General features: G+C 44.3%; 1 protein-coding gene across 2 annotated transcripts; it reads right to left on the minus strand.

Annotated features, from left to right (window-relative positions):
- Positions 1-6,460: 6,460 nt before the first annotated feature.
- On the minus strand, positions 6,461-10,812 carry LOC127317430 (uncharacterized). Of its 2 annotated transcripts, XM_051347992.1 has the most exons (4): positions 9,909-10,812; positions 9,301-9,393; positions 7,053-7,250; positions 6,461-6,953 (listed from the first exon to the last, which is right to left on the minus strand). In XM_051347992.1, the coding sequence occupies exons 2-4, from the start codon at positions 9,340-9,342 to the stop codon at positions 6,855-6,857; spliced, it is 339 nt and encodes a 112-aa protein (XP_051203952.1). In that variant the 5' UTR covers positions 9,343-9,393; positions 9,909-10,812; the 3' UTR covers positions 6,461-6,854. The 2 variants fall into 2 exon arrangements, with proteins under 2 accessions (XP_051203952.1, XP_051203951.1); XM_051347991.1 differs by having other exon boundaries at positions 9,301-10,812.
- Positions 10,813-12,609: the final 1,797 nt, after the last annotated feature.

Raw genomic sequence — 12,609 nt, forward strand, 5'->3', positions numbered from 1 at the left:
CAAAAATTGATCGACAAAAAAAAAGCTCGGGGGCTAATGCCTGCAAATATAGTACTCAAAATAATTTATTTTGCCTTGGGACAACCTCATATTATAAAAGTCATCGCCAACAAAACGCCCGGGGGTTTGGCAAAGACAAAACAATAACTTTACAAATATAGCTTATGTTTACAGCATATGGGATACAAATCTTTGGGAAGCAAATCTTCAATTATTGCCCAGAATATTATCTATGGTCGATCGCTCATTATTTACAGCGCGAGTGCTATGTTCAGCATAGCTACCCTTCACGAAGAACTCGGCGTCCAGTCGAAGAAGTTCATCCATCATATCCTCAGCAACAGGGGTGATAATGTCATCGTACTTGCCGAAGTTCCTTTTCCTCTTCGCCATCTTCGCCAGGCATTTCGGAACAATTTGACCCATGTCTAATTTCGGGCAGCAGATTTTTATCATGATCATGGCAAACCTTGCGCCAGCAGCTAATTGGGCTCGCACAAAGCCATGGATCCGAGGAGCATCCCGAAATTGTTCCATCAAAGCAGGAAGGGTTTTTGGCATCTTATTACGCGGAAACATGGTCCCATAAACTAAAGACAAAGTCCTCGTACAAAAGTCGAGAAAGTCGCGGACCTGAAGCGCACGATCTTGAAATCTGACGATCTGGCGGGTACGTTCAGGCGTGCCCCAAAAGTTAGAACCATGTTCTGTGCAAGTCTGAGAAGTACATTGGATCAAGTTTCAACACGCTCATCTTCGGTAGCAGCGTTCACAAAAGAACCTATTTGGAAAAAGTCATCAGGAAAAGAGGAGACAAGAAAAAGGGAAAAAATGCGACTAAGTCCAGGAAGCACACCTGCCATATTCAAGCTAGCATCAGTCAGCAGTTGCAACATGAAATTTTCTCGAGTAGAAACTGTTGCGGCCTCAGCAACCGCAGTTTCCTTTTCAGCCAAGGCATATTGAGCTTGTTGAAGTGCAATTTGCTCCCTCTCGGAAGATTTTCGAGATTGTTCCATTAGTACAAGTGATTGCTTCTTCGTGGACTGGAGCTCTCGACGAAGTTCCTCCAAATCTGATGTCGAACCTTTATCCGACAACTTCTCAATAACTTCGATAGCAACAGGTGTTTTCTTCGAGTAAGAGGAGGCAGGTAAAACAGCGGAAGGACGAGGAGTTGTGGAATAGTTGTCAAAAATCAACTGAAAATAAAGATTTTTTGACATCAATCATCCAGCAAACATAGATTTCCATTAAACTTCGAAGTATGTACATTGCTATTACAGAAGAAAGGTCACTACTGAAATACAGAAGTACTTGTCGCCAAAACTACTGAGGCGACAGTATCAAAAGGAAAAACTAAAAAATAGAAAGGACAGGGTGGTCTACTTGACCTCCGGCTTAGACGTGCTTGGAGCAGGTGCTGGTTCAACACCAAGGAAGGAATGGATTGGCCTTGCGGGAGGTTTGGCAGCTCTAATTAGAGATTGCCATTTCTTCGTCTCCATCTCCCCTATGTCGCCAACCTTGGCCCAGTCGACGTTTTGCTGACTATTAGCGATCAGCGCAATGGTGCCCTCAACGCCAATCTTCAGACCCTCTTGACGAAGCTTCAATCCAAGATCTTCCAGTCCATTGAAGGCTTTGGCGAGATCAACAAAAGTAATGGGGACCTCTTTCTTCGGGAAGAAGTAGGGGAAAAGCTTCGACAGACCTGCCTCAGCGTTTTCAATGCCGTCGCGTGCTTCATCCCCATGAATCTCAAGAAGGGTCAGCGCATCAAGAAGCTCGTCGCCTTCAGGACCCTCAACTTCGTATTCTTGATGAGTTCTCCCTAAAAAACAAGCAAAGAGTAGCTTGTAAAATAAAAAAACGCGAGGAAAAAGTGAAGTAACCTGAGGAAATGCACAAGGATTCAGGCACTTACTGACAAAACGTCGACTCTGCGACTTGAAGCGAGCGAGGATCTCTGCTTCTCGAGCGGATTGCCGAGATATATTCTCGCTCAAGGAAGTTTCCGCGTCATGAAGCCTCTTTCGAAGATCTTCAATGGCGGCAGCATCTTTTTCAGCTTTCTCGCGGGCTTTTTCGCTTTGCTCTAACTTGACAGCAAGAGCGGTAGCACGTTTGTTGGCCTCTGCAAGATCTCCTGGCAAGATACATGACAGTCAAATATCATGACAAAAAAGTGATACAGATGCAACCGAGAAAAATAAAGATAATACCTTCCAACTTCTTCTAATAGTCACGGTACCCGACAAATTGGGTACCAAGACGAATAAATTCCTTCATTAGAGGCTGAAGAAACGACAAAGGAAGAAAAAGAAGTCAATATAGCTAATGTAAACTCGACAACGTTTAGCAGAAAACAAAGGGGAGATGGAAGTAAGAAAAGGTCCGAAACTTACATCATCCAATGAAGGTGTCGAAGAGCTACCAGGAAATTGGATAGACTCCCTGGATGACTCAACCCTAGCTCTCTTTGGAGGAGAGGCTCGGGGGCTTTCAACTGGCGGTGGTTGCACGATGTCCTGTTGGGGAGGCGAAGTTTCATCCCCGTCATGATGAGCTTCAGAAACAACTAAAGTACGCGACGTACTCGTTTTAGCAGTCGCGTCAATTGGTTGTTCCTCTTCCTCGTCATCACTACAATAAAATAGCGACAGTATAAGAAGCAAGATAGACAATAAGCGTCAAGGCAAAATAAAGTAAAGGGCAAGGAGTAACTTACGAGCTGACGAGGGCATCAGTATATGGATTGAAAGCTGCCTTCTTATCTGAAGGTTCAGTTTCTTCGGCTTTGGATGTGCCGGAATCTTTGACTTCATCCCTTTTCCTCTTCATCCTTGGAGAAGCATGAGGAAGAGAGTGTGTCGAGGCAGTGGCTTCTGACTCAGCGGAAGCCGCAGATTTATGGGAACCCGCGACTTCAGTGGCAGGGCGCGAGGTGCTTTGGTTGTCATCGTCGACAACGGTACGGTCCTCAACCTCTCCACATTCAGGAAGAGGAGGAAGGGAAACAAGGACAGGATGGTCCTGAGAAAAAGAAAGAATGTCGACAAAAGGCATTAATAAGATAGTAGTCGACAAAAAATAAAAACTCGAGGAGGCAGTATAGCAATTAAAAAGAAGAATTACCTCGGGAAGGGGATTGGTGCTACTATATGGCGCGATACGGCAAGAAGATGGAACTGAATCCTTCTTGTTGAGCGATGAGATTTTGCGGATAAGCTTTTCAAAATCCTTCAAAGGAAGATCTTTCGAGAGCCTGTCAACATCTTTTTCGCTAGCATATTTCCAGAAGGGGTTTTTGCGCGCCTGAAGAGGCTGCACTCTAGTCCTAAGGAAATAAGCGGTAATCTCAATACCCGACAATTCCTTGCCGCGGGTGTTCTGTAGCTCGTGGATACGAGTCATCAGCGCTTCTGTCGCCAACTTCTCAGCATCGGTAGCTTCAGCATCCCAAGAACGGCGGCGAAGGATTTTAGCTTCTCCGTCAAAAGGGACGATGTTTTCCTCCACTGGATTGGAGCTCTCTTCGTGGATGTACAGCCACTTCTTCCGCCAACCTTGGACGGAGTCGGGAAATTTGACGTCGAAATATTCGACATCAGAACGAACACAGATAACAACGCCGCCAATATTGTAGGCGACGTTGTGGGAGCCATTACGGCGGATGCAGAAGATGCGCTTCCACAGAGCCCAATTGGGTTGGACCCCGAGGAAGCACTCACACAGCGTGATAAAAATAGAGATATGGAGAACGGAATTGGGCGTCAGATGATGCAACTGAAGCCCATAGACAAAAAGGAGACCACGAAGAAATTCGTGGATTGGGGGAGAAAGTCCTCGGATGAGATGGTCAACGAAACTAACCCGGTAGTCGATTGGAGGTTTCGGGTAGCTTTCCTCCTTGGGGAGCTGGAGAGAGTCCTCCTTCTTGCTGAAGCCCATCTTCTTCAGCATGTTGATATCTTGGGCAGAGATCTTGGATCTCTCCCACTCGGCGCTTCCCAGATCTGTCATCTTCGACTCTGGCGTGCTATGCCTAGTCAAACGGAGGTGCGGCGGCATCAACGGACTTGGAGGCGAAGAATGTGAGAGTGGTTGAGCGCTTGAAGCAACGGGAGCAATGGAGGAGTTGCAGAGGAGGAGCAGAGATGCTGCGCGAGCGAAAGTGCTGAAGGAGGAAGACGATGGCCTTATGTAATGGTGCGGCGAGTCGAGGCAACCGTTGGATGGAAAAATTATGACGCAGATAGCCAACACGTGGACAAGGGGTAAAAATGGATTTTTACTGAGAAGTGAACGGACAGACGATACAGTATAAATGCCAGAAAAAGCGGAGGACGTGTGTCCCCCACTTGCACGACGTGTCAATTGGATAAGAAAATGGGACCCACAAGGCAGAGAGAGAAGCGGTTCTCGCATGTTCCCGAATCAGTAATCATGGCTATCGTAAGCAATGATGTCACCCTGATAAAAGAAAGTTTCGACAGAGACGCTTGACAAGAATTTCAACAGGAAAAGATCATTGATTATTTCGGGAGCCTTTGAACAAAAACAAGTTTTTGCCCAAATGCTCGGGGGCTACTTCGGAAAAAATGAAAAGTTCGAGAAAGACAAAATAGAAATGATATGAATCTATGATCAAATATAAAATATTTTCTCATAGCCTCGGGGGCTACTCCCATCGAGAGCGCTGTTCGCGCACCCGAGAGATTTAAAAGTTTCGGGAGAAAAAGAAAATATAGCGGCATAAAATGTGGAGCCTACACCCAAGCACAAGTTCTTGGCTGTAGCCTCGGGGGCTACTCCCATCGGGAACGCTGTTCGCGTGCTCGATGAAATTATAAAAAAGAAAAATAGAAGAACAAGAGGGTATATTTCGATTTAAAATAACTCTACATATACTCCCATCGGGAAAGCAATATAAGTCATCCGTTGACTCAATAAAATGTGCTATTCCAACAGCCGAATAAGCACTCGACAATATATTCTCAGAGCGCCAAAGTTGCGAATAAATCTCTGAATGCCGTAAAATTTGCGAAGGTAAGACCCCAGATCCGTTCTGTGCGGCGTGGCGCCGTCTCTGACGTCGGTTTGCTACTTTTTTCCGTATCAACAGATACGAAGAAAAATCCTAACGGACGCGTTAGGTACCCGATAAATATGACTGGGACTCGACAGAATGGTAAGACCTTAAGCGGCGCCTGTCGAAGTTTACACCAGTATCCCGAGATCATGTCCAGGGACGTGATCTTGAAGTAGGTTCTTGCGGATTGCCACTAGAGCAGTTAACTAGTACCTGATCCGTCAGATGAACTAGCCCCAATTACCATTATCCCTGTACAATATAGAAATTTGTATGCAAAGATATGTGCGAAAATTCAGAGTTGTCGAATAAATATAAAAGTGGAGATTTTCCTTCATTCTGCGATTCAAGCAAAATCTCGGGGGCTACTGACATAGGCACACCCAATGGGCCTGCCGAAAGTGGTACCCGGGGTTTAATGAAGGCCCACGACCCGAAGAATAAGAAGATTCGGAAGCCCAAGATATTGTTAAGGAAAGTTAGAGTTGTAATAGAAGTTATCGTTTGTAATCTTGCGGGACGGGTCAGGAACCCTCCCGGAATCTGTAAACTTGTGTATTACGAAACCCTCGACTCCACCTCCTATATAAGGGGGGGTCGAGGGACAAAGAAGGGAACCGAATCTATTATCAACACAACCCTAGTTTTTACATTGTCGAGCACTTTTCGGCTGAAACCTTCGAGATCTACTTGCTCTCTACATCCAACGAAACCCTAGTCTACAATCCGTAGGCATTGATAAGTTAATCCCTTGTCAACTGGATTGTTCTTCAAAGGACCTCTCAGGATTTCTTCCAACACTACCGATCCAGAGTGATCAATATCACAAGCATTTTTTTATACTAGCAAAGATCGGCGCGGCGGCACGCCACGCCAGTATATTGATGAAAAATTTGGTGAAAAAATACGGATACACCACTGAAATTATAATATATGTTTAGACTAAACCTGAACTTAAAATGGGACAATTATATTTTTTCATTATTATTTTCATCTTCGTGTGTGCACTGGCAATAGAGAAAAACAACTACCAGTGCAAAGCAGATAATGAAGGAAGCTAAAAACATAAATATTGTGAATAGGTAGAGGCATTACCTTTCATAAAATATAGGCAGCCACATGCTTTTTGTCTTCTTTACTTTCAACAGCTTGCCTTCTTTATATTACTTTTAGAAGATGCAGTTAACTACAAGTATGTTACAAAAATAATAGTAGGTGATATCAATGACACATTGTAAAGTAAAATAGTGAAATCACCAGAATTTTCTTATTTAGAAATGATTGAACTTTGATTTGTACCACAGTCTCTAAACATGCATATGACGTTGTAACCATCTAAATCCAAAAGCAAAATATTTTTGCCAATAAACTCAGCAAAGTAAATATATTGAAGACCATAATGTGCTTGAATTGAAAAATGCATATACATCACATGGTACCACTACGACTAAGAAGTGCTCCCCTCTTAGAGATCGCACCTTGAGTAACTTGTGCTCATATTCGGTCACTATGCTAACACAGCGGCTATAGACCAATGCAGGTCATCGCAAGAAGCGGTTGTGAGCAATAGCTTCCAGTTGGTGAAAATGAGTGTAGCCGAAACACTGTATGGGCCTTAAACAACAGAAAACGGGGCCCATAACAAAGCTTCCTGGCTGCACACACCAGCCAAAAAGCAGCTTGCATACAGCAGAAACGGTAGCATCTTACACTTCACATCCCATGCGACTCATATATTAAGCACACGAACATGTGTAACCTAGTCATTATCCGAGAAATGCAACCCCGTCTTCGACGTTGGGTTCTGGCTAGCACCAACATTCTTGCGCTTTATTCCTTCTGTGGCATCGGAGCCAGTCTACAACAACAACATATTGTCTGAAATCCAAAAACACCAGTACCCCTCCTAAGACTGTCAAATTATACCTCATTGACTTTTTTTCCCATCAATACATACCTCATTGATAGCGGATGCTGACGATGATGTACTCTGTGGCGTGAGGTCCATGGGCGGCGGCAGCGTTGAAGTCTCACCAGGACCTTGAGCCTGCTTTGGAGTTTCAGGAGTAGAGAGGCCTTTGCAGCTCTGGCCTAAAGCTGAACCATCTATGCCCTGCCGCAGGGCAACATTGACATGGATGATCGGCTCAACAATCTGCATGTGGAAGTGTGCTGGTAAAGCACATATTGCTATTCACAGAAAAAACCACATATTGCTAGTAAGTGTAAACATTTCAGCAGCTGCTTACTTACATGTGCCATAATGATACACATAGAAATCAACTAAAATGACGCACCTGGAGAGTAAGCACCTAAGATAACTAAATTCTATTGAGAAATTTTCAATTTGGCCGCTTCTTCTGCCTACTTGCCATATTTAGTTCAACCAAGAGGGAAATGTAGATTTAATTTTGCATCGATGTCCTTAGGTCATTATGAGATTTACACTTAAATGATTGCAAAAAAGCTCTGGAGTTAGAGCCTACCAAGTAACGTCCTCTCTTCTCATATCTAGTCGTCAGCTTGTTTGACATGGGAAAGGTGGAAATCAAGCTTGGGGTTCCAAATAAGTAGCTACTTTTTTTTTATCTCAAGTCAGAAAAACCAAAAGCATCTGAAAACAACAAAATAAATATGCTAAAAAGTTAAATGTCTTCATAAATAAAGGAGAGCAACCACTTCCTAGAAAAGAACAGTAACCTTATGCCAACCAATTCATTCTTCAGCGTTGCACCCGTCAGTAGTTCAAGAATAAATGATGCTTTCATGTTAAATTACAACGGACACTGTAGGTGTGATAGAAAACAGAGGATAAGGAATGTGTAAAAACATTTGACATCTTCCTTATCACCCGTAGTGTCATTCTGATGTCATCTTGTAGTAGTACGTGAAAGGAGGTAACCATGTCATATTCCCCAAACTTATCTATACGCTTCCTGATTTTTGTCAATCTGCCACCGATGTATTAATAAATATCACATATACCACTACAGCCACACTTATTTTAATCTTGGATTCGAAAAAGGGTTAAATCTCTTGCTGGATAGTACAGCACCGGCAATACAGATGTTTCTTTAGTCGATACAAATTGCAACCCAGATCTCACGAATATATCGATTCCAGCCAACGATGACACTATGACTTCAGTTCGATTGATTCTTAACAAATTAGTATTTTCAATTTGTGAGGGCCGTTCTCTCTATATAAGAAATCATTGGTTAAGAAGAATAGTGAATTCTTGGGCAACAGCATTCTCAATCTTCCACCGATGTATTAATAAATATCACATATACTACTACAGCCACACTTATTTTAATCTTGGATTCGAAAAAGGGTCAAATTTCTTGCTGAATAGTACAACAGTACCGGCAATACAGATTATAGAAGAAAATAAAAATTGTAGGGACATCACCAGACATATGGATTCCTTCTTTGAATCAATTCATATACTCCGCAAAATATTCAGAAGCAGCAAAGAAAAATCTTTCTTGTATTAAAAAAGTAGAATCGGTTATGGCACACAATTGTGGTTGTTTGAAGATCTCTAGATGACACATGCTACAAGTTATTATTGATAAAGTACGATGCAGAGGATTAAAGTTCTTGTTATAAAGATGTTTGCAAGCTCATCATATTGATAATCATATAGACCTATAAAATAACACTCAACCATTTTACAGTGGCTTGGACAGGGACACTAAGAACATCTGCTCCATGCAATGTAGCATTTTCTAAGATTTAGTCAGTAAAACCATATCAATATTCAAGGCAGCTAAAATGAGTTCAAAACCAGATGATTTATCTTGAGGACCAATAAAAAATATCAGTGCATGGAATAAATATCTATGCAGGGTTTGAGACCAAAATAAATCAATTCCTTTTAACTACAGGCTCAAGAGTCAACAAGTAGAATGCAATTTTGTTCACTGATGCACATGAAACAAACTAACCAAGCTCTCCGATTTGACACGACGCATGTCAACCAAGAACTAAAAGAGATGAAGACCACCAGGACAGACCCGGCAAACTTGCTTGTGTGTTTGGCGCTATTGTAAGATTGAGATAGCAAACCTAGAATGAATCTAAGGAAAAAATTGCATTGTGGTCAACTGGTGGTGTTCATTGGAATGAACATACAAGGGGAAATAAAAGGTGGGAGAGAGAACACCAGATCGACAAAGAGGAGGAAATGAGTAATGTGTCACCTGGAGTCCCCATGCCGGTGGTCCACGAACTGAATGCCACATTTGTGTTCCACGTGCCCGTGGCGCTACACATGTGGCTCTACCGCACTGTGGCTGCAATTTGCATGTATCAAACCAAAACATGGTCATAGAGGAAGATGTTATCTCCATAATACATGTGAACTAATGAGAGAAGAGGATACATGCACTTTGTAGATTAAAGGTGTCAAAAATCATATGTGTTTTCTAGAAAATGTCCGAGATACATAGAGGAGAGCACACTTTTTTTTTTCATCTTCTTGATTTATTCAACACAAAGTAACTGATTCCCCAACAGCCAGGACAACATAGAGAAAAACATACATGTATTTTAAAGATTAAATGTAAGAACATATTGCAGATTGTTACTCCAAAGTAAAACAAAATATTTAGCTGTATTTGAAGCCGAGAAATCAGCTGAGGGCCAGATTATCAAACACCGAACGGAATTGCATCTAAATGGAAACTACCAATTACAAAGCAACCAGGTAACTAATAATCATATGATGGCTCTGTCCATGCATGAATTATGAACGCTTGGTGGAAAAAAATAAGAGGGGAACCAGAGGTAGGGAAGATGCTGCTGAAACCTGTGTGAACCGGAATCTGCCGTCGCTGCACAAAAAAAGGAGAGGAGGTGAGTCCTCAAGCAGCAATCCCTGCGCATTCTAGAGCTGCCGCTGTTGTGCCCCCCTACAGCCTCCGCTGTCATGCTCTTCATACGTCACCCCGGCGCCGCACTCCATGGTCGCTATTGTCAGAGTAGCAACTCGCCGCGCGGTCACGCGCCACCACGCGCTGTCTTAGAGAGAGGCTAGAGCAGCTGTTATTCCGCGCCTTCGAATCGACATCGTCTCACGCCGCAACCCCCGGTCGCTGCGATCTCAAATCATCGTCTGTGAGCCCCGCCGTCGCACGCCCGTAGCACGCGGGAGTGGCGGCTACACGGGGTAGAGGTGCGGCCCTTGAGCCCTCGCCGTCGCGCGCCCGTAACAGCGGGAGCGGCGGCTCCACGGGGCATAGAATCGGCCCTTGAGCCCCAGCCATGGCGCGCCCGTAACTCGCCGCCGCTAAACGTGGGAGGGGCGGCTCAGCGGGGCAGCGGTTCGGCGACCGAGGACCGACCCTAACCCTCTCCCTCTGTTCCGGGAACGAAATGCCGCCGCTGTCACCACAATCCCGGCCAACTCGGATCTCTTCCCATGCTGCTCCTCGCCGGCACGGCGCGGCACCGCATCGGCCCCCTCCGCCTGCGAAGCCTTGCCTCGGTCGCCGGCACGCCGTCATCGGCCTCCTCGCGCGGGTCTCCGATGTTGTGGTGGTGGGCTGGTTACTTGTGCAGCCATGGAGGAAGACTTCAGCCAGGGAGGACTGGAGGAGCTCTCCACGGGAAGCCGGCGGCGGCATGGTAGAGAGGGGTTAATGGATTGGATCGTGGAGAAGAAAATAGAGAACGTGTGGGAGCGGACAGCGGAAGCACCCAACCATGCCACGAATCCCTTCTCAACCATGCCACGAATCCCTTCTCGATTCTTCGAACTTGAAACTGTACGTGACAGATCCTGCAAGTGCCTACCCCACCGTGGCCCACCACCATCCCAGCTTTGTCAAGCCTACAGCCACACCAAGAACTCACCAGAGTATCTCGCCAGAGAGCTTCACTGAGAGAAAACGTTTAAACTGCACATGTGGCAACACCACATAAATGCCAAACCTACCAGCTAAATTCTAGAGGGCACCAAAATTGCACACATAAAAGATCCATGCAAATTAAACCATCCAAAGCACACACGTGTCACCATCGTGTTAACTTCCAACCTCTCTCAAAATTCTCACAAAAAAGATGTTTGTTGCCAAATAGTATAGTACTTATATAATCATCTAGCCCCATCGTCTTCCAAACCTCCTTAGCTCGCTTACAAGTAAACATGAGATGCTTTATGTCTTAACATCCGGAATTACAAATAGGACACTGGGCAGAAACTTTAACATGTCTGTTAGCAAGTACCCCTCTTCCCGGAACCAAACCATGGAGAGCTTTCCATCCAAATTTTTTAATTTTTGCAGGAACATTCAGACTCCGGAGAATACTCCACACAGGATTGATCAGTTATGTACCTTGTCCATCAGATCTCCTCGTTCTCGCCCCAAATTGGTGTTCCCACTCCGAGTAGTAGGCTGATCGTACCGACAAAATATAATTTTATGACTTGTTCCAAGCTATGAAGTCATTATCCAGATTTTGGCTCAAAGAAATTCTTAAGATCTGTTGTACATCAAATGGATAAAAAATGGACTTGATTAACTCCTCATCCCATGTATCAGTCATTGGGTTTATCAATTCATCAACATTTCTCAAAATGCACCGGCCTCTGGCTGTCACCACGTGGCGAGATACACTAGTAGGGATCCAGTGATCAGTACAGATATTAATTTTTGTGCCGTCGCCAACCCTCCATATATGACCCCTTTTCAAAGTTTTGAGCCCCTCCAAGATGCTTTGCCACGTGAACGAAGAACCCTTCTTTGGTCCAACTTTCAAGAGATCACCAGTAAGATAATATTTAGCTCTTAGTACACTGGCGCATAAAGATTCAGGGCTAGATAAGAGCCTCCAAGATTGCTTTGCTAACATTGCTCGATTGAAAGAGTATAGATCCCTAAAACCCATACCTCTCTCCTTCTTTGGAATGCACATTCTCCATCAAGCACACCAATGCATCTTCTTTTGTATTTTTGTATCCCCCACCAAAAACCAGCGATAGCAACAGTCAACTCCTTTATCAATTTTTTCGGAATTTTAAAAACCGCCATAGCAAACACAGGGATGGCTTGTAAGACAGCTGGGCTCAATCTATTACCGTAGAGGTAGTGCTAGCCAGAGAGATCACAACATCCCGTACCCGTTGGTACTACGACGAGTCGCTCAAGCAGGGTCTCAAAAAACAAAACAAAAGAGACAACACAAAAAACAAAAACACAAAACACAAAAAGGCTAACATGACACAGTAGCCGTTGGCGAGTGAGCCTTATATTTCTTGTCTTTCACGTTGGACGCACATGTTCCACGCCTCCGCGATCGTGTCACGTTGCAACGCGATCGATCTCGAGCTTAGATGTCTCTGTAATTTCTTACAGAGGAAAACGACAGAGGAGTTAGTGATGGTCCAGTGCACAGCGTATATAGCCTAACGTGACCGTGAACGTCTCAGGAAGATCGAGACCAATGGGTGGATCATGGTTGTGTAACATAAGAGCATCTCTAGTCGTGTTCCTCAAATGACGTTTGGG

The sequence above is a fragment of the Lolium perenne genome, chromosome 7 (assembly GCF_019359855.2).
Source record: "Lolium perenne isolate Kyuss_39 chromosome 7, Kyuss_2.0, whole genome shotgun sequence".
NCBI classification, from domain to species: domain Eukaryota; kingdom Viridiplantae; phylum Streptophyta; class Magnoliopsida; order Poales; family Poaceae; genus Lolium; species Lolium perenne.